Here is a 22,484-nt window from a genome sequence, read left to right on the forward strand (position 1 = left end):
GCATCACTAAACTATTATATGTTTAAGTGTATACGTATAACCTTTCGATCTACCGTTGACTCTTAAATTTTAATCTCGCATTTAGTAAATATTTTGCGTAATATTGCTGAACGAGGCAGGATATAAAAAGAACGTTGAAAGAGAACGGCATACTAATGAATAATGGAAAGTGAAAATAAGTGTATGGTAGGAAACGAAAACAATGTGTGTAAATATCGTTGGTTCGCTAGGAAGATAACTTGTTTACAAAATCGAACAGATCCTTATTAAAGATTTCCAAGGTAGCGATCGGTTCTCGCAAATTCTCGATGAGTCAGTTATTTCGAAACGAATTTTGACAAGGGACAGAGAAAAAAAAAAAACAAGATAAAAATGAGGGAACGCGAAAGCCTTCGCCGCAGCGAAATAACGAGAGACTACCGAGCATGTTTAATCACCAATTAAAAAAAAAGAATCGCAGCGCTTCGTTAGGGAAACGAAAATTCACGATTCCTTCGCATCGATGGGTTTCGTGTCGTTCAGTCTGTGGCTGTTGCTTGCGTGGGCTGGCATTCAAAGCGGTATAATTTACAAACCGTGAATTCAGCTCCCCGAAGTCCGGGTATTAATCTCGAGGAAGAAGTTATTCCGCGAACGAGTCACGGACGCGGTGTACCGAATACAGAATAGTTTGCCACGATGCTTTTTGCTCGGAAATTATAGTGGTATAATTTTCGATGCTCCCTTTGTTATTCCTCAACGTTTCATAATACGTATCGTGTGAAAGCAGCAATTGATTTTCAATCTCATCGAGGTGTTTTATCGTCGTAAAGTGGAAATCTAGCTACTTTTCTAATTTATCTATCCGCTACCCGCTACTTTATCGCGTCTCCCACATCTGTGTTGTACGATATCCGCGAATATAAGATCGAACGATTAAGATTGTAGTATCAATTTACTGTATTCATCGTACAGCAAACGTTCCGTGTAAAGTTATTTTTACATCGATGCGTTGTTACAAGCAGACCTGCTTGTTAGAAAGTTTCTTAACTTCGTACGAGAAAAAGTAAGCTACGGAAAGTGAATTTTCGTAACGAAGTAAGAATGTAGAAGAACGCAGATGTAGAGGCGACTCGGTTCAACCCCTCGAGCGACGCTCCGGTCAATACAACGATATATTCTCGAAAGATGGTACCTAGTCCGCTACTTTCACGAGTGATATTTATGCACGTATCTTTTGTTTGCACTGGTCATATTACGTAACCCAGCTAATTAAAACTTCAAACATATCGTGACAGACTTTCCCCTATATTTACCACGCTACTGTCTGGTATCTGGTGAACCGGTGACTGTTTGTTTTGCATCTTAACGTGTCAATCGGTAAATCATGAGCGTACGGTGATTTACAGCTTTCCTTGTTTGTTTTGTTTAGAGTGTCACACCGAAAGGCTACGAAGTACGAAGATTATGATACTTTACGATTATAAATTACAATAAATCGCAAAGAAAAGTATTCTTATTTAAATATAAATTCCACTTTACCTCCAGTCACATTACCGTACATAGAAATTCTCTGGCTACAACAGAGCAGCCGTAACTTGTAGTATTTTTTGCGTTACTATATCTATTTTGTACTTGAAGTTTTTCCGCAAACAACCACATGTAAACCTTAGCGATTTAGTTTTACGAAACTTTCATAGAAACGGAACAAAATTGTTCTCGTAAAGCACATCATGTTAATTATACGCGATGGACTGTAAAAGTTAGTTTCTTCTGATTTCAAAGGGTAACGAAATAGAAAAACGTACGAAAAAGCGTTTCTATTAGTCGAGAAGCTGCAAGTTATTTTTTCTCGCAGTTGCTACCTCGTGTGGTTAAAAATGCCTGTATCTGGACAGAAGCATTGCTCGAAGAAGATTGTCCATAGATATCGATGACGTGCCTCAGTGAATCACGCACGATCACAACTGACGTTTCCAGCAGGGTACTTGACATTCCTAAGAAAACGAGAATTTATTACAGCTTCGCGTATTCCTTGTATTTTCCATAAAAGAAGCGGAATAACGTCTTCTGGTATATAATTCATCGTTCTTTGGACGATTTAGCCGAGTGATTTATCAGTTGATTCGATTATAGTCAGGTCTAGCGATCGTAGAAGGAAGATGAAAACTCTTCTTCTACAAGTGGAAATATGATTAATATCATCGAACACGATTATACGCTAGTTTTTAAACCGTATTTACGGTTTAGTACACGTCATTAGAGACAATCGCTCATTTTTCTCTCGAGACCACCTCCGAGGCATCGCAGAAAATTAATCGTAAAGGTAAACATTCGATCGGATTACGACCTTTTGTATTTCATCTCGTAGCTACATATATCGTTGATTAAATGCAGATTTTAAATGCCACGTTCCATTATAACGTGTACGGTAAGTACCACGGTCAGATTAGATTAACAGAAATTTTTTTTTATGCAAAGCAAATTTGTATGGAAAAGTATTATGATTAATATACGATCGATTAATATCTATCGATGATCAACTCTTGACGTTCCAATCGGCTAACATTGATTAAACAAATGCACGCCCATACTTAATTCAAGGTAATGGTGACGCGGCTGGTATGTTTCAAATAGAATAGAAAGATACACAGAAAGTGTTGCAAAGTGCCTTCACTTTGTCCAGAAGGAACGAAAGTGAAATGCATGGAATAATGCCGAAGAAACTAAATACGACGTAAACGCGAGACATAAGAATTATAGAATGTAATTGCGCGTTAAACGCTATTTAAATAAAATAGCACAACGATATATGCTTATTACGTGTCGCGTAATTATCGTCATTGACGCAAAATTCTATCTACGCATTACGTGTTCGATTTAGGAGTTTTATTCCTAAGGAGGAAATTAACGACGATGTAAATAGTTGGAACATCGACCAGATATCTTACGTATTATTGCGTATAATTAAGCGCAACCAACGAAAGACCACCGCTGAACAGTTTGTGGTATAATATTATATAATATTCAGATGAGTAAGATTTATTCGTGATATTCAGACTCCTTCGATGGTATCGGTAACGTAGTCCCGACTTTATAATTAAATCAAAAATACGAATAAGACAAATTTACACGATCGTCAGAGTGCGAATCGTCTCATCAGTTTGTCGGTAATAATAAGTTATAAGTAATAAAGTCGGTATTGATTGTGTCGATAATCGTTATACGATAAATTTGCATAGTTTCGATTTTCAGGATAAATCGAAAATATTTTCCTCGTTGAAAAAGATAAACTCCCTCCTTTTTCAATGTCAGTATAAATGGTAAAGTAAATTTTTCACAGATTATATATGAGTATGAGATGCGTCATGCGTCAGCCTTACTTTAGAAACTAAACTATACACATCAGTATCTTCGGACAGTTATCGTTGTTACTCGTTAGTCGTACAGCATCAAATTGTACGATCGAATCTTAAGCTGCACGATTTCCGGCTCGACTATGGCAAATTATCTCGATATAAGACAAAGCCGATACAAATCATTATCCAACGTACTCCTATTACAGCTCTCGTCTTCTATTACGCGTCTCGGTTACCAACTCGTGACCCTGTCCGAATCGGTTTGACGCGAATCGATAGATGGCAAGTCAACCCTCGAACTCGTCTGATAAACGTCGACCTAAAGGGCCTCGATGGCATGGTGGCGCGTCGTTAAAGAAATTATGACAATTGAGCAAGCATCCTTTAACGGGGACCCGATGACATTTAGCGTAATGTGACATGCTGATCCCCGGCAAGGTAATCTCTCTCCAGGTGATGTACAATGTGTTGCTGTCCCTGTACGTTTCCTCGCATAGATACACACGAACGCGTATCGCGCGCGCGTTAAACGAGGATCCGTGTAACCCCTCTTAAGGTACCTCTACCTCTGTGTCACTATCGTTCCCTCTCTGTTCGTCTCGATCGTGCCTCTCTGTCTGTCGCCGTGTCGTCGTGTCCCATGTGCGTCCTCCTAGGTGCACGGTGGCTATCGTTACTTGGCCAAACGATCGTATTGGTGATGCCTCCAGGGGTATATATACGACGAGCGCTGCGGGGCTTGATAAACACTTGCCCATCAGCGATTACTGCTGCAGCATGTATACGTCACTGGTAAGCGTAATTAAGAGAAAAATCGCCAGCGGAAAGATCTCGGGACGAGGAAACCTAGGGTGAAACTCGCGGAAACGAAAATCCGGACCAATCGGAACGTCGTCAGAGTGAGCTCTCTGATCCACAGAGATTCGTCGAGTGATCCGTCGAGACCACGATTTTTTCGTTTCTGTGCGTGATACATTCCGGGATATTGTGATACGCGTTGCCTGTGCCGTTTGATTCGCTCGATTCGGGGACGTATTGCGATTTCCTACGCAAGTCTAACGAGACGAATGGTCGAGAGGTGAGTAGGGTGGAATGTAGAGAGGCCTGCAGTTTTAACAAGGATCGTGTGCGCTTGGTGTACATCCGTCTCGGGCTTCAAGATCTCTAAATTATCTCGTTAGATAGTCGATCGAAGTTTCGTAACTTCGTACGTTCTTGGCACGCGATTAATCCTTTAGTATTCTTGTTATAGGTAATATTCTACTTGTTTCGTTATATGTTCGTTATCAACTCGAAAGCAGTTTCGATTAATCTTTGCTTATACAGGGTGGTTGGTAACTGGTGGTAAAAGCGGAAAGGAGGTGATTCTACGCGAAAAAGAAGTCGAAAATGTAGAATAAAAATTTTTTTTTTTAATCTTTCCATCGAGACAACGATCTACAGTGAGATCCGTTATAACGAGACGCGATAAAGTGCACGCGTACCGAGCGAAAATTCAAAGTCGATTTTCTCGAAAACAAAGCCTCAAACGGAAAATTTTTATTCTATATTTTCGACCTCTTTTTTCGCGTAGAATCACCCCCTTTCCGCTTGTACCACCAGTTACCAAACACCCTGTATATTTCTCTAATTATGCAAACAGTTAGCAGCTTCGATGTTTACGCGGAAAGGTATCGATAGCAGAAAATGTTATTAACGCGATAAACGTTCGAACAGTTACGAAACGCCGGCGACTACGTCTGACTTAATAACCGTCATACTACCATTCAAGTAGTGGCTGGCTCGAAACGGTATCACTACTGCGGCAAGCTTCCCGCTGTTTTCGACAATACGAGCCACTCGTAGTGCACACGGCCGGATCAAACGACGGGTAATCTCGCAATCGATTTCTCGAATCGATACGTGATCCGTTCTACCGTTTAAATCGCGCTTCACCGGCTCGTAATTACGTGAAAATCGATCTTTCGCGACGTAATTTATAGGTGTTTAAACGCAATAACGTAAACACTGAGCGAGTGTATGTATACATAGGCGCGCGCGTTCACGACAGCATTCCACCCCGATCCATTTGTCCTGACGTCTTTACGCGAAATTGCGTGTCGCGTTTGTTTTACCGCTCAGCTATAACGACCATCATTGCGTTAAGGACTCGAGCAAACTTTGAACTCGCTTCAATTAAATGCGTGTCTGCCGGTTCGATGCAGGTGCTAAAGCTAGACGCGTCATTTGCGAGTTAGAGAGTGATTCGCGCGGGACGTTCGAACGTTGTTTCGTAATTTTGTTCAAATTGGGGCAACGTAAACGTACGCAAGTTGATAGCGTGTTGGACGAATCAGATATTGCATTCGCTCTACTGAAACCGTATAGATTCGATTTGGAAATAACAAAAGTCGGTTTCCTTGTTCCGAGTAGTGCTCCAACGCGATAACGTCGGAACGTGCGATTTATCGTACTGTTCGAAATAGAAGATAAAAGAAGAGAATCGAAGAATAATACGGCGCGATCTGACGACTCGATGTTAGGCGACGTCGAGAACGATAAAGGCAAAGTCGCGACTTATTTCTGTTTTTCGGATGTTCAGGTAGTCGTGATCGCACTGGCAAGCTGCGTGGCAGCTGCCCCAGCGGAGGACGTGATACCAATTGTCAGCCAAAGTCAAGAGGGTCCAAATCCGGACGGCTCGTACAAATGGAGCTACGAGTCCGGCAATGGGATCAAAGCGCAAGAGGAGGGTCATCTGGAGAACGCTGGCCAAGAGAACGAGGCGATGAACGCTCAGGGTAGCTTCAGTTATCCGAGCGACGACGGTCAACAAATCTCGTTGACGTATGTTGCGAACGAGGAAGGTTTCCAACCACAGGGCGCTCACCTACCCACTACACCAGAAATACCGCCGCTCATTCAAAAGGCGCTCGAATGGATAGCGGCGCACCCAAGCAAGGAGGACCAGAATCAGGTATAAAGGATGAGACGTGTACCGTCAGTGATCTCAAAACGAGCTACGTTCAATTTTCTTCCAACGTGAATTACGATGAATCGCCCCGTCGTCACCTCTTGCAGTCCAAGCTCTAACGAAACGCGTACTACTCTGGTTCAATCTGTTGTAAATATTTATTGTATACTTTTACGGACGTATATGTGTATTGTATATCGATATATTATATCGTATTATATATGTATCGTGTATTGTAACACATGCAGACGCGAGTATGTACCACGGGCAGCGAACATGTACACAATCGTTGCCAGGTACGTACACATTACGATGCATACGAAATAAATGTTGCAATTCAACACACACCCTCGTCTTATCTCTTTGCCTGTCGTATTTACGTATTTTTATTCCCGTACATTTACGTAGAAGGTATACGAAAATGATACAGTGATATCGAGACTGATTTTTACGTTAACCAAGATTATTACAAAATAGAAACGACTAACGTTACCTACGTTATTGCGTCAAGTTGTACGAAACGTTTCTCTGATTGCCGAGACGTCTCGCTTACCGGACGCAGCTTGAAAATTTGACGACAATTTGCTTCTCCGCTTGGCAAAACAAACTTGTCGAACTGTCAACGTTAACTTCAATCGTAACTTTGTATCAAAACAGTATTTATTCTTTGGCCCCGAATTTGTCCACTTTGGCCGGAACTGTTAGCTGGATCGAATGTAAACGCAGATTGAATTAAGGCTAGTTTACAGTCGCTTTAGGAAAGGCTAGGACAGAACGGGTCAGCTACGGGTGCAGCCTGCAACTACAGAGTCACGTTGTAAATGCACGCGAAATTCTCTTCTCTGTTGACACTTCCTTGTCATCATTTACGATTCCGCTCCAATTATTCATATCAGCGCCGGCTCGTTTCGACGAAATAATCCCGCGGCACTGCAATCGTAAATACAAAATACAAATTCCGAGCGCAATCTGAAAGAGGAGCGTAGTTTCTTCGAGGAATTTGATTCGTTCTTGTTTGATCCGTGCTCTCTAAGGTACGCGCTGATTTACGATAGAAAGTTTCAGCACGACGCGACGTAGTACAACGTTTTAAGCACGTGCTCGCTGTAGAATTGCCTCGACATCGTTAATCAATCGCGATACCGCGGACATAAAGGACGTCCTCCGGTAATTTATTCGAAGACGACGGTCTTGTGGATAACGCGGTCTCGTTTGCCTTTTGTTGCATTCCCTTGCAAATGAAACAGCAAATTGTCGTAACTTAAGAATTATATTCCACGCAAAGTTCAACCAACATAGTAGTAGTAGAATTGATAAGAATCAACATTTTTATGAACAGAATACTATTCTATATGCTTGTATCGGTATTTGTTCTCTTAACGCGTTCGCATCGTTTCATTTAAATCAACGGTACGATATTATAAATATAAAATGTTGAAAAATAGGAAGAACAATAAAATAACATTAGCGTATTTCGTTCTCTATTTTCTTAAATTTCGTCAAGTTTGATAGACGTGAAATGTCATGGAACGATCTTAATTATTACTAATTGCTGACTTGATCTAAACACGTGTTAGTCAATTAGCCAGACGTAACGCCAAACTTTCTCAACGAATCGTCTTATATCAGTCTCGTGTGTCAACGTCTCTTCGATGACGCGACGAAGGATTATTGATTGTGTCTGAAACTTTCGTTGAACTTTCACGAACGACAGCGTTATACACTTCTATTTTAGTATACCTGAGATATGTTCCACGTTTACAATGGAATTACATAATGCTTGGCCGTTCCAACTTCTGTCATCTATGCAAAACCATCGGTGAAACTTTTATCTTTAGTATATACGATAGCTTTCCGAGGGCATCATTAGAGTACGTGTCAAGAGTCATAAATCACGTCTTAAACAAAGATGAATTACCGAATATATTTTCATACCTTCCTTCATGATATCGAATAATCAGCTTCATTTACGATATCTTAGAATATCGCTAAGTTCGAGCTAATAAACTTTATATATTCAAAGTCTATTAAACTTTAGTGTCGGGTATACTAAGAAACTTTTCACCGAATCTACCGGTTGCATCGTTAGGAAATCAAGATTTTCTAATAAATGCAACAGGACATTTTGCCATCTATAGCATAATGCAGTTCGATAGCATTGGATGATATTTTATTACTTGTCGATGGATACATAAATTATTTCTATATTTTTCGTTTCGAGACAAAATTTGATAAAGATAGCATTTATTCTCCTTCTCCTCATAAGTATCTCTTCAGACATGAATTATCTTCTTTTCACCCTTGCCTTCTTTGTATCAAGTTTCAATTTATTGCTACTTATTTAGTCGTCGATTAATTTTAATTAGGAATTATGGCAAGTGATAAAATATTAACGATGGAGAGGCGTTTTCTTATAACGCTGAAAACATGACAACAATATCAACCTTTTGATCGAAACGAATCAAATGTTCAAATACTTATGAACGCTAGTGTACCTACTGTACTTCTGTCGCTGTAACCACAGTACATAAGACGTAAGAAGAAATGGACACCACTTATTACACTTCGACCGAATGACATTTTCGTATTACAACGCGCATGGGTCTATATTATTTTCATTGTCGCCATGCTAGCGCAAACAATTCAACGAAATAATCCGTAAATAGGCGTAACGATGGGCGCGTGCTATTTACACGGTTAAACGGTTTTCTGCGTCTACCAAGGCGTGTGTAATCCAAACGAACGAGGACAACATCGTTGACAGCAGCGATGCAGGTGCTGCAACGAGCAACTTTCGTACTCTGACACTTATGCCATATTTCTCTGTCTCCTTCGCCGCAACGGCAACCTTCGACCTCGACTTCCGTGTTATCGCGTTGCACCTGTCGCGAGCTATTTTGCTTGCAAATAGATCGCCTACGAAATCCGCGTGTTGTTTCGCCGAGATTCCAGTGCCGCGACAATTCGCAGGACCGACGTTCACCTTTTTCTTTTCAGTTCGTCATTTATCGTACACCGAGCTAGCATTATAATTCGGAATGTTGTTAATATGGGATTTTACTCCCATATTTTTGTCAAAGCGTTTCATTTAAATGGAATTAAGTAACAACGATAGATCATCTTGTTTGATTATCTTTTATATTTTTAGTCCATTTTCCACTTAATTTTACACGAACACGATTTATTTCTTCATTGCCGTTGAATACTCGTCGCACGAGCACAAACGACTTTATTGTAATATAAATCGACTGTAAAAGTACTATATTACTTAGGTTATTTACAAAGCAATCTTTTAATTAATCGATAGCGAGGTACGAATATATTATGGCGATCAATTAATAACGTCGGTTCATCGATCTACAATACGTTTAATCTAAAGGTTTTACATCTTAGTTCTTACAAAATGCTTCTCTTCGTCGCATACTCTTCGAACAATTTACACACGGATAGCGTAATTCGGTGAATTCCAGGCAAGAGAATTCAAATTTCCAGAGAGACGTACGTACATAAAGTCAAATTCTTTAAATCATTCGGAGAAAAAAGCACGCGGTCGACTTCTTCGCGCGATACTGTCCTTTTGAGAACGAAACATAACGGAAAACTACAATCCGTTTTTCGCGTCTTTGGAGGGATGTGCGGCTATCCAGTCGAGGGCACGCTGGATGAGAACGGGTATTGGTTGCGTGGGTGGTGGCGTTGGCAGATGCGGCCCTTGAAATGTGGCACCGTTTTCGTTAGCTAACCAGCCGAGATTGATTTTCGTACCATCCGGCGCGGTCCACGAGGCCGAGCCGCGAACTTCTTCGGCTTCCGCATCCTTTTGACCACGATTCTTCAAAACACCCTCTTCCTCGACGGCAATGCCATTAGCGGTTTCCCATTTCGAGTAAAAACTTCCATCCGGACTGATATCTTGACTTTGACTGACGATGGCGATCGGTTTGTCCGCGGCTAACGCCATAACTACCACACTCAGCAGGCAAATTGTCCGGAAGTGCATGATGCAAGTAACGGGTGGAAAAATGTCTGAAAAAAGTCATTACGTGTAATCGTGACGTGTTAAGGTATATTATTCTAACTTGACTCAACAGCAGAACTTTGTTCGTCCGAATTCCATTTATTGGAATTTTAATTAAAATTAATTAAGAAATTAATAAAAACCGTACTAAAATTCACTAAAATTAGAAAATAAACGATGATGTATGTATGAACAGCTATATGTTGATCTTTTTCATATGCACTGTATCCCCGACGTGTAGATACGCGTAATTCTATCTGTATTACGTATTATACTTTCGTACCGGTTAATTATCGCGTATCTCGTTAAAACCGTGACAAGTGTCCGATCATAAATCTAAGTAACGAAGTAGTTATCCGTTTAGGCCGGTTAATTCAATTAAGTCGTTTTACGAACGTGATGATTAAGTTAAGCGTTGAAATGTGGCGTAAGTAGTCGCAACGATACGCCTGTTAATCGGTAATCGATGGAACGTGTGCGCGCTAAGATAACGATCGAAAGTCTATCTATCGATCATACTTGGTTATTGACGGTGTCCACGCGATCGTCCAACCTCGGTTTCTGAATTTCCAGATAGCGCGTGCAAAACCCTACTGGCGAGTGCACATCTATCGCTTGCACCTTTTATAGTTTGAAATACTCTCCGCTATCACCGACATTTTCCGTCAAATGTCACTCGGTGATACCGGTTCAGCCTTCGTATGACCGGTATCGCGTAATAAAGAAAACCTTCCCGGCTGGGTTATGGCACGGGCAACCTGCAATCAATCCACGCCTAGATCGTCAATTATAGTAACCGTTACCGTGGATACACACTTGCTATAAATATACAAATTGCTTGGAACTTGTGTTTACTTCTGGAGCTTCCTTCGAGGAGATTGGACAACGCGCATAAGCACCGTGTCAACGAGTTCGCGTCTCTTCTCTTTAAAGAGCGTGAGAAGTCACTTTTATGTAGTTTATTTGTTGTTTATGTATCCCCTATTACTTTTATGAACGACCAGTTTCATATTTTCTTACGCAATATACGAACAAAACAGATTCCTGTTTTCACGTTTCCATATTTCCTTTTATTTCGCTTGTTTTTATACAATACAAAAGCAAAAATTTATGCGTTGGACTAGCTTGAAAAAACAAAAAATCCTCGCTTTCCGATCGTACGATACATATACGTATGTCGGTTTTAAATGTACACGCTAAGAGTATCGAAGTACGAGAAGTAACAAAAAGTGTTTCAAATGAAAGTTGTTTGACTTCATGGGCCAAACTTAACAGGATATCTTGATTTCTCTTTATATTCGTCTTTAAAGAGGCTTCAATGCCAATGTAACGTTTTTTAATTCCCTGCAAAAAAGTATCAAGGTACTTCGATTTGGGTCGAAAAATGATCAGTTTAAAAGATATTTTAATTTTCATCTTGCAAAACTTGTCGTACGAACGACAAGGAAAGACAACGTGATACTTTTATGTTTACGTTTTTCTTGTAACATTATAAACAGAAAGTTATCTTCGTGTGTCTCGGAGAAGATTCGGAGTCTGAATACAAAAATCAATTACTCGCTACATCAAGAAGGGAGAGAAGGACATTTATTTCGAATTTATAAGAACCAGCAACAGCTAAGAAACAAAAGTTGTCGAAGAAAAGAATCAAGTTAGATGGTATATGTGCTTATCAGGAAGAATATGTTGCGGGGCACTTGCAACAAAGTTGAGTACAGTGTACGTATAGGGTGTAATAGAGGGGCGCTCGAAAACTGTAGAACAGAACAGAAGAACTTAACTATTTTCGATTTTATCGTTGTTAATTTACTTTAATCGCCAATACCGTACAGTGTATACGGTTTTACCCATTGCAGAGCTGCAAAATCGGGGAAAATAGAGCTTTCGTTCTATTCTTATTTCAAGTACTAAAACGCAATTTGTTAGTTCTATTTTCTTTTTTCTTTTTCTTTGTTTCTTGCTCGTTATAAAAGTATCTAATAAATACAGGTTTGCCCTATAGTAAAATAAAGTGCAGTGTGCTATATGACACTTTCCTCGTTATTGACGTATTGTTATTGACGTTATCAATCGTATCGATAATGCTGTTACGTTTTGACAAATACTCGCTGTCAGCTACCTGCAGATTCAAAAGAGGAGTATTACGTCATAACGATATATATATCTGACTTCGTCGACCGTTAATTTTTTAGCAACGGTACGCCTACGTAATGGTTCGGAACGACCTGGATGTAGAAACATTTTTTATAAAAGAAAGGCATATTTGGTAAAGGTATACTTGTGAGAAAAAAGAATGAGATTTTAGCAACAACGAAAGTTTAAGAAGCGTGTCTCAACAAACAATGATACATACTTGAAAATAATTAATCTCGTGATTTACAGTGATGTTTCGCACACCGTGGACTGGTTCTTTTAAAAAATGATCTGTCAGAGGAAGCATAATTCTAATGAGCGGAAACAGTGGCTTTTGAATATTTCGTACAAGGTATTATACTGTCCGACAGCACTACCCGGGACTTTTCATTTGCGACAAGTGCAATTAGTCATCTCTTTATTTAAATATTCGAAGCACTTTAGAGACCGCGTAACTTGTAGAAGGAAAGAAGAAGATTTAAGAAATACGTGTTTCTTTTTTTCTTTTTTTCCAAGTCTGTGAGGCAACGATGGGTCAATGTCGAATGAGTCACGGTTCAACCATGGTTATTAGAAATTTTGTAATTGTTTCACGACCTTTCTCATTCTAACTATCAGTTTGCGTGCTTCGAACGGTTTCAAGCGGTCTTTCGAAACTTCTGACAAACCTAAATTACACGAGGACCTAGGGAGAAAAGAATTCTCGATGAGCTAGAATTAGGAATTCCATTAAAAGATATTAGCAAAAGTGAGGATGTGTTGCTTCGAACGTAACAAGCTAGAAATATTTGAAGGATAAGATGATTAATTCTACGAAGAAGACTTATGATTTATAATTTTAAATCGAGTTTGGAGGACAACATGTCTCCGGCACTAATAACTCGTATTTATGCGATCGTTGCTCTCTCCCAAAGTTAACGGAAGATTTTACAAACTCGCTATTTCGGTTCTACCAGGTATACGCTGTTATATAATTTCATTTAGGTTCCTAACAATAACTAATTGATATAAGCATTGACACGCGTTCAAAGTTGTTACTGTAATTAATTAATAGCTTGTACCATTAATGGCATCGACAATGTCTTTCGGTACCTTTCACAAAGTTACTGCTTCGGATCTTCGTCGAAGCTTCCATCGCGTTTGCCGCAGAGTTTCGACATGCCCGCTGTCTTGTAATCGATACCCTTCGAACGATAACATTTTCTTCCCGTGATAATTCCCGTGTTTTACTCCTGGGCAAGAAGCAAAATTACGCCTGACTTTCGTAACTCGCGGCTCTGAAATGATGTAAAACGAGCGTGCTACTGTAAAATTTGGGGCGATGATTGGGAACTATTAAATCTTACGTAACAATTAACTTTAAATATGAGAAGAAAATTAGAAATAATTTTCGTATTTTTTTCAATTTTCAAGTACATAACGAGAAAAGGTATGTGACTATAAAATATAGAATAATATCACCACGAGAGATTTATAATTTATAGTATGTTATCGCTTTCGGAGCCAAGTCACAGCAAAGTATTATATAAAAATTTATTCGATGTACGTGTTTCTTCAATTAGATATAACGATAGTGTAAAATTACGCATAACTAGGCTTTGTTGTCTTCTTTTCCTTTTTATTTCTCATATTTTACAGCGATTTAATTATTTTACACGTTTTATTTCCGTTTACTATACGGTTTGAAAACACGCAATAAAATTGTATAAAAACTACCTGTAGAAGTTGTCAAGATACAATAATTCAGACCGATTAATTTTTGTGATAATCTGGATTAATTATCACCGCACGATGTGACGATGCAGGCCGTTTAATACGTATAAACGAGGGCCATAACACGCTTCAAGAGAAGGAGAAAGGGAAAGTGTGACAGTCAGACAGACAGACAGAAGATTCTTCGGCAAAACGTTTTTATTTATATACAAAAATCACAAGTTAAAGTATACGTATATTATTATGTACTATCGACGCTCGATACGCGTCTTCGCAGCTGCGGTGGCGTCGTCGTTTTTTCGCGTTTTACGTTTGTGAAAGCAGCGTGCGCGCATCGGCACGATCCTGTCGTAAACTGCTGAACAGTGCGCATTACTTTCATCTATACAGGTAAGATAAAGAATCTCGAAGTATACAGTTATTATATACCGGCTGGCTCGCGCCTTATTTTTTTCTGTTATGTATAATCCTAGATTAATATACCACACTATATTTATTTTTATGGTCGCATCGAAGGCTCAGGGTCGGTTCTGTCCATGGCAAGCTGGCTCGAAATCAGGTCACGTTTGAGGTATAGTTGGGCTGATTAACCTACGGGACGAGAAACCTGTTAGACTCGATCGTTGGAAAACATATATTTTGACTGTTATAGCCATACGTCACTGTGTATACCATCACCGAGAAATTTCATTTTAGTCCACGTATCGTTACGATTTATTTCATTCGATTACGAAGTTCGACCATGATATATAATACAATCATATGCTAGTAAAGTAGAAAATGTAAAAGCATGCCAAAGGATAAGAAATGCTTTTTGCTGTAAAATTGACATTCAAAGAAATAAATGAACTACGCAACGTACGAATTCGAAGCGAATGTAAAATGTGAAAATCGATCGTACAGACTCGTTGCGCGCGAAAACGAACAATTTAACCGGAGAACGTAAAATCGTCGTTAATCATTAGGGTAGGAAAAGAAGACGTACCTCGGCCAGGTGGTCGTGGTTGACCACCGTCGTCTTCTTCTGGGTGAGCCGCGTTCCACTCGAGCGCCCTTTGAATCTCTGGCGGTATCGGTGGTGCCGTGGGGATGTGAGATCCTTGCACTTGGAAGCCATTCTCGTCCGCCACGTACGTGATACTGACTTGCTGACCATCCGGCGCCGTGTAAGAATCAGAGCCTTGCGAAACAACTGGTGTCTCGTTGTCTACTTGTTTAGGTTGTCCTGATTCTTGGTGACTGATTCCGTTGCTTGTCTCGAAGCTGAACAATAATTTGTAGTTTGATTAACGCTTCACGCTGCTTAATGTCTGCAGCGAAGGCTACGTCCTTTCGGAACAGCAGATTAATGTTTCATCGGTACTACATTTAGCTTCATTAACACGATACCGATGCTGTACTGATGCCGCGTCGAGACGTCGAGCGAAGCTAAATACAACGCTGACGTAACGCTAAAACACTCTTCCAAAGAGACACTTTAAACTTTCATAACTTGGGCGGTATTCATTTACGACATTTTAAAGAATGACGCTTTAATTATTTTATCAAACGCTTGTGTAAATATAATGTTATTTAAATATCCGACTAACGAATAACATATATAAATGTTGAGTAGAAAATCGTTGAAATAAAAAATTTATTCAGCAAAATATCTTAATCGAATTTTGAACGAACGAATTTGACAAATTGAACGAATTCGATAAAGAGAAGCTGAGGTTATTTTTATCGAATTCATCGATCTTGAGTATAAAGATGCATGAGAGTAATCGATAATAATTATCATATCGAGAATCCAACGGCGTTAAAAAAAAGAAAGAGACACAGTATTCTAATTGAAAGAAAAACATTCAGCTCGGTAGCCAGTCACTCCTACCTATGGATAACTACGTATTTATGCAAAATAGAGATTGCAGTTGGCGACAATGCGAATCGTGTGAATAAACCAGTGCCATTGGACTCAAATACCTGTTATCCTCCGTCTATTGTCTTCGACGTCTGTGATTACTTTGTTCGTTACACGTTCGCGTTCTAGCAATGATCAAAGATCTTGTCTTGACTCGTTACATGGCAAAGCGTCCGGCAGACAATTCAACTTTGAACTCGATTTTCTTTACGCTTTCCGCAAGTTGATCGTTTGTAATCCATGCAACTGGTCTGGTATGAAATTCTCTCGAAAAAATAGAAGCTAACTTCGTATGAAATCCTTTAAGTTTTAAGAAACGGCACATGACATTTGTCTTATACAAAATATGTTAATAAAGTTGAAACTTAAATTTCTAAAAAGAAATCTACCTAAGAAAATTTCATTTATTATATTTACATGTTGCGTATTTGTTTGTAGAAAGCAAAAAATATCGTCTCATTTAAATTAAAAACCTACTATATAATTTCTCTTATACAGATGCTACACCTTTCTATATTTCCTGCGTTGCCCTGACCTACTTTTCTTCTGTAAAACTAGTGTCCTACATTAAGAAATAAAACGACGAGGTAAGTTTGCCGTTAGTTGTAAACCTTTTTGTAAGAAATCAGTTGCAACAAACTATTTCTTTCGATGATGTTCTCCCATGAACTTACTTATTGACGTAAGTGCCGTCAAAGTTGACTTCGAGCTGCTGAGATGTAATTATCGCATCTTTGTCAGCGCCTCCGCTAGGTCGTTGAGGAAGAGCTAATACCGCCGTCGTACAAAGTACGACCGCCACTAACGCCTGAAACAATCATGTTTCTCGTTAATATATTTTTCAATTTCGAAGAACTTGTATATATATATACATATCAAATAATCGGACAAAGAAGGAATATGTAGTTAATCGCTGTATCGATAGAAAAGGAAGCGTCGCATCTACTCAAAATATGAATTTTGTAAAAAGAGGCAAGAATAAAGGCTGTTTTGTGAAAAAATAAAGGCTGTTTTGTGAAAAAATAATTGCGAAGCAAAGTGATCGCGGTTACACTAACCATGCTACGAACGGAATATACAAATCGTGCGAAATCTCGCATACCCAACCTGCGATTGTCTTAATTCGATGAATAATCGTATTACGAGCACTCGCGTTACACGTTACACGGTGTACATTACAACAAAGCCATCGTAAATAAGCGCGATCGAGTGAGCGTCGTTCTTGAATTGGCGTCGAAATGGGATTCGCACCAATTAAGTTTAATTGGAATACGAGTTTTTAACTTGCATTGTCTCTCGTGACTGGCAAAGTGGGGTAGCGCCTGGGAAATCCGTAGACCATGAGAAATGCCGATCGCTAACACCATTTGTAAAACCTTTCGTTCAAATATTCATAGAATTCGTGAAAGTAGCGCTTGGCGACGATGGCGTGGCACTGTGTGGTGCGGCTGCAAAGGGCAAGCGAAGACGATAATGTCTAGAGACTGCACGACGCGGTTACATCAGTTGCAAATGACATTATGAAATACAACGTAATGGCAGGACGAAAGCGGTACCCGTGTAATGTGCCCGTTTTTCTCCGCACGACCGTGGAACGTGTAATTTCATTCAAGAATTCCATCAACCGTGAATCTGCTCGAGGAAAAATTCGCGAATTAAATGTCAACCCGATCGGATCGCTTTTCATCGTTGACTCTTGTCTTCTACAAGTATGCACGGCCATCTTCATAGATCGCACTCTATACCGGTTTTCGAACACGATGAAACATTTTCACTTCTATTCACCGTTAAACGTACGATCCGACGAACTTTCACAAAATTGTTTCGCGAAATACAGAAATTTTTGCCGACGTCCGTCTGCGACTGTTTAAACTTCCACTCGTGAATGACGCCGACAAATGACAAGATGCTAGTCGTCTAGCACGATCAAAGATCGAATTACGGACTCGTGGCTCTTATTCCAGTCCATAACGCGTTTCTAATTACCAATCCCGAGCAACAGCGCCACATCAATGAAACGCTATCCAAGACGAGATTTCATTCTCGTAACAATGTAATCGATATTTCGATTCTCCTTGACCGTATGACCGAGCTGAAACAAGCGATCGCTTCCTACGTGTCGTGTTCACCGCGTAGACAATGGAACGCGCGGAAGGCCAAGCGAAGCCAGTCACCAAGGGGGAGAGGACAAGGAAGGAAATCGAAGAGGTATGCCGGAGTGTACAAGCGGACGTAGCCTGTCTTGATTTTCCTCTCTTTCTCTCGATCGATATCGGCCGTTTTTCGCTCGCGATCCCTTATCAAGGCGCGCGATAGAAAGATCTCGATACGAACGAATCGCTACTTGAAATGTTAATTGCACCGGACCCCGTTGTTACGCGGTTCAGTCGCGAAAATGACAAGGCGTGGAAAGTTTCACAAGTGTCGCGCGGAATGAAGGAGGAATTACCAGTGGCGGTAATGATGCGCCGCGTAACGTGCAATCACACGGATTATGAAAGAACCGGAGAGACGCGAAGGCGCTTCTTCTTCTCATTCATAAGGTCAAACGATCACCGAGGGGACCCTGTCTGAGAGGTGCACCGACGCGTTTCGATACGTTCGTTGATTGTCAATTTCGCTCCGCCATCGCTCCGCCATCCGTCGTAGTTGTGCAGTAACGATATTGGTATTGGATTTCGAATCGAAAAACTAATTCAAAACCATTTTTGATCTTCGACGGTGGTACCTTTTTCGTATTTACTTTTATATGCAATCGATGTTTTTGATACGGATGCATATATCTTTCTGTCGAATTTTATTCCTTGTTTTTCATCGAACATTTTCTCTTACATTTTCTTTCCCTTCTTTTTATTTTGGAAGTTGTGTTTTACGATAAACAATTAAAAACAACGAGAATAACGAGAATCTATTGTTTCTTTCTAATCAATTTTAGCTATTCAAAACTTACAAATAACACTACTTTGCATTACTTTTTCTGCTTTTTCGTTGATACTTTGTTTCATACTTTACTTACTTGGTAGTCGTTCGTACAGTTATCTATACATTATACATATATAAATGTGTGTGTGTATATATATGCGCATATTAAAACTAGTTAAGTCGCCTTCGAAATTAGCTATTATTTTCTTGTCACGACTGCAATAAGCAATCATTTGTAACCTCGATAATGCGGAAGAACGATTTTTCATTATTGAGACTCGCGAGAAATTTTATCGTCAATGTGGAAAACGTACATAAGATACAAAAGATTTTAGTTAGAATAGCGGCGATTGTTTTTTTTTTTCATAAAAACTATGAATAATATTTCTTTCATTGTTCGATACCCGTTTGTTGAGCGTATTACCTGGCCCAGTTAAATGGCAAAGTGGCGCGAGAAATGACACAATTGGAACGCACGCGTGTGTGCACGCGTACACGAAAGTATTCGGGATGTTCGTTGGTGTCATGCTTTATTCCATCGCAATTGTCCTACCTCGAAGAAAAAGGTGTCGACACGAGTGTAACGTGACGCAATCGTGCTAGTCGTTCGTCGTTCGTAATTGTTATGATAATTCTATTCTTAATTTCACGCCTGTCCTCTGTTCCCTCGTTCGAATTCCGTTAATTTTGATTGTATGCAATCGCAACAGCGATTGCTAATGAAGATCTTCGGACGCCTCCTTTTAAATCCTGCATCGAGAACGAATCGTTGATTTGAAAAAAAAGATACGCATGCAGCGTAAGAGAAGAATAACGAGCTTAACTTGCCGAGTATGAATATTTTTCGTATCATTCGCAGAGTATTATTTGTACATGTTTGACTACGAGTTCTATTAATAAAATATATTTTCAGCTCAATTCGATTAACAGGTTCGTTTCAACTATCGTTGCGTACATATATTATGTACAATTTCTACAATTTGTTGAGTAAATGAAAAGGAAGGACGATTCTGTTACGAAAAAATGTTTCGAGTGGAATACCTGTGCGTAGAATATTCTTGACAATGTATGTAAAAATATCTTTAGCTCGATGCTAATAAGGCAACAGCGATGCGACGAAGACACTGCTATACGAACAAAAGAGAAAAGTCGTATCCGTATATAAGTGACATAACGACAGCATCAAAGTCGCACGAGCAAGTAATCGGCTTTAAAGTTATCCTGATGTAACACCTATCTAATTCGAAAGCTACATACACGGAGCGAAAGGATACGACTTCTGTCAATAAGTCAGATTCGTACATGAATTCAAGTTTCAAAATTCGATAACGGCGGATATTTCGAACGTGAAAATATCGTGACTCGGTATTTTTTTTCTACAGAAAACCATAGATATTAAGGCTTGTCAATGACCATTTGTTTGTCTCGTTATTTCTATAATAGAACAGTATCGATTAAAATATTTTAGGTATACGTGCAATTCCATTTGCGCGGCACGAAGAATTGCAATCACCGAAATGAAGAACAAATTAATACAAATATTAATACAATGAGCACGTAAGAAATGTGATCCACGTTGCGTGTATTGGTATTGTATTACCGTGGTTATTGTACGATACAATACGAAATATTTCAAGAATTATAAATATTAATCAGATCGGTACACGCGGAAGAGCTTTCGTTATCAGCAAACTCAATTCTTACCATATAAATATACAATATTAACATTTATAACACGAATATCGAATTTCGCGGGAACTTCGATGTTACAGGTACATATCCCACTAGTACCGTCGCGTTTCAAGCTTTCTGTCCCTTTTATTTTTTAGAAACATATATCGATTGAGAAAACCGTTTCGTTACACGCGCGTTCTGTGTTTGTCCTTCGTGTTTTGTCTCACAATACGTAGATAATTTTGATAGCAACGCGTTATGGCGAGTCATTATCGCGTTAATGGAAGGCGACACAACAAAAAAAAAAATTATAAAAAATTATACGATTTAAAATACGATATTATATCATTCGGAATAAACGCGAAGGGTTTTCGAATGTTCGTTGCTTCTGTTCTGAAATAACCCTGTTTATCGCTAGCACAACTATTTCATGACAGATTACTCGTTCATTGATCAATCCTATTAATTCAACATTGATTATTCGCATGTACATCGCCGACGTATTTCAAGAATAAAATAAGAATAATTGTGTAATTCTATCGAAAGTAAAGTCCAAAATTCCAAATAATCAAGAAAGAAAGAAATGATTGCTACACCTACTTGAATATTATTTCAGGCTTGTCAAACTACAAAGGAATGAAAGAAGGATATGTAATAGTTATTTCATAGATACAAGTAACAACGAACAGTGACTTGAAATCAAGTTGTAACCACGTTTAAGCGATATCTCGATATCCATAGATCTTCCTCTGTGCTTATCGTTAGAGTATCACACCGATCACGGGAAATGTATGCGTGACGAGGGACACGCTACCAACGAGAGTAGCCAATTTTTCCCCATAGCCAACGTAAATCAAAGCTTCGACCCGTTTACCTAACACCGATGGTAATTCACGGCCAAGTTGGTGGCGTTCAAGTCAGAAGACTTATCTCGCCGTATGAAAACCGTGTATCGCGGACAACTGTCGGGCGCGTGTATTACGGACTGAGTACCTACCTTGATAGTGAACATAATCTCTCTGTCACACGGACACCGGCGATGAAGCGGTTAGGATGCAGATGGGTTGGTACTTGTGCTTCTTCGTCAGATGCTTCGCCTCTTTATATACACGACCGTAGCAACGTGGTACAGTGAAAGGGGTCATCCCTGCCCTCTTCACAATGCACTTCTTCTGACCAGTGCATCTTCGGAAAAATGTGCTCGGATGAATCGAGGAATTGGAATTTTTTATCTTGACGCTCGATACGTACAACGATGGTCCATGGCCCGTCTATTAATTTCGGTACAGCGAAATTATCCATTGTATCGCTCGTGACTATGGATGATATCATCCTTATGGCGGATTTATTCTTCGCTCATCCTCCGGAAGAGCAGCGCGTCCAAGAATTTCGGACGTTTCGAGAAACACACGAGGTCCAGAAATCAAGTGACGGCTGTCGCCTTATACATTGGCGAAAGATTTTTTAAAAGTTGCTTTACGGATAAATGATTTACGGATGAAACATTTAAGGATTTAAATACCAGACAAAACAAGGTGATCATTAAAATGTGAAAGCAAATTGAAGAAACTTTTTGTGCGTATGGAGCAAGCCGTAAAATTAATTAAATAAAAGATGTCAAATATAATGACGAAAATTAAAATGAAAGATCTCTTTATCAATCAAAAAAAAAAAAAAAAAAAAAAATGTATTAAAGAATAAATTATTTTATGAACGAAATATTTATTAATTATTAATATTATTCAAAAGCGATAAAACTTATGCATATCCGTAATAAATCCGTATAAACGTATAATACAAAGAATAGGTTATTAAACGAAATCGAAATTT

At 39.3% G+C, this 22,484-nt stretch overlaps 3 protein-coding genes across 5 annotated transcripts; 1 reads left to right on the forward strand and 2 right to left on the reverse strand.

Moving 5' to 3' along the window:
- Positions 1 to 3,991: 3,991 nt before the first annotated feature.
- Positions 3,992 to 6,638, forward strand: LOC100745217 (endocuticle structural glycoprotein SgAbd-8). The gene is made up of 2 exons (XM_012386534.3): positions 3,992 to 4,130; positions 5,920 to 6,638. The coding sequence occupies exons 1-2, from the start codon at positions 4,116 to 4,118 to the stop codon at positions 6,298 to 6,300; spliced, it is 396 nt and encodes a 131-aa protein (XP_012241957.1). The 5' UTR covers positions 3,992 to 4,115; the 3' UTR covers positions 6,301 to 6,638.
- Positions 6,639 to 9,643: 3,005 nt separating this feature from the next.
- Positions 9,644 to 10,926, reverse strand: LOC100745340 (endocuticle structural glycoprotein SgAbd-8-like). Its single transcript, XM_012386336.3, has 2 exons — positions 10,829 to 10,926; positions 9,644 to 10,317 (listed from the first exon to the last, which is right to left on the reverse strand). The coding sequence occupies exon 2, from the start codon at positions 10,289 to 10,291 to the stop codon at positions 9,893 to 9,895; it is 399 nt and encodes a 132-aa protein (XP_012241759.1). The 5' UTR covers positions 10,292 to 10,317; positions 10,829 to 10,926; the 3' UTR covers positions 9,644 to 9,892.
- A 3,409-nt stretch (positions 10,927 to 14,335) lies between these two features.
- Positions 14,336 to 21,784, reverse strand: LOC100746341 (endocuticle structural glycoprotein SgAbd-1). Of its 3 annotated transcripts, XM_012386519.3 has the most exons (5): positions 17,615 to 17,947; positions 17,347 to 17,506; positions 16,733 to 16,866; positions 15,141 to 15,418; positions 14,336 to 14,746 (listed from the first exon to the last, which is right to left on the reverse strand). In XM_012386519.3, exons 2-5 carry the CDS (start codon positions 17,398 to 17,400, stop codon positions 14,742 to 14,744), a joined length of 471 nt encoding a protein of 156 aa, XP_012241942.1. In that variant the 5' UTR covers positions 17,401 to 17,506; positions 17,615 to 17,947; the 3' UTR covers positions 14,336 to 14,741. The 3 variants fall into 3 exon arrangements, with proteins under 3 accessions (XP_012241942.1, XP_012241945.1, XP_033176942.1); XM_012386522.3 differs by lacking the exons at positions 17,347 to 17,506; positions 17,615 to 17,947 and adding an exon at positions 21,652 to 21,784; XM_033321051.1 differs by lacking the exons at positions 17,347 to 17,506; positions 17,615 to 17,947 and adding an exon at positions 18,045 to 18,083.
- Positions 21,785 to 22,484: the final 700 nt, after the last annotated feature.

Source organism: Bombus impatiens, unplaced genomic scaffold, assembly GCF_000188095.3.
Source record: "Bombus impatiens unplaced genomic scaffold, BIMP_2.2 scf_0389, whole genome shotgun sequence".
Lineage (NCBI taxonomy): Eukaryota > Metazoa > Arthropoda > Insecta > Hymenoptera > Apidae > Bombus > Bombus impatiens.

Excerpts from the sequence above, each read along its gene's own strand:
- LOC100745340 (XM_012386336.3), bottom strand. The coding sequence starts at position 10,291 with ATGCACTTCCGGACAATTTGCCTGCTGAGTGTGGTAGTTATGGCGTTA.
- LOC100746341 (XM_012386519.3), bottom strand. The coding sequence starts at position 17,400 with ATGGTCTACGGATTTCCCAGGCGCTACCCCACTTTGCCAGTCACGAGA. Across the intron at positions 16,867-17,346 it reads TGCCAGTCACGAGAGACAAT|GCGTTAGTGGCGGTCGTACT; the intron begins GCAAGTTAAAAA and ends TGATTGTTTCAG. Across the intron at positions 15,419-16,732 it reads GACGGCACTTACGTCAATAA|CTTCGAGACAAGCAACGGAA; the intron begins GTAAGTTCATGG and ends ATTATTGTTCAG.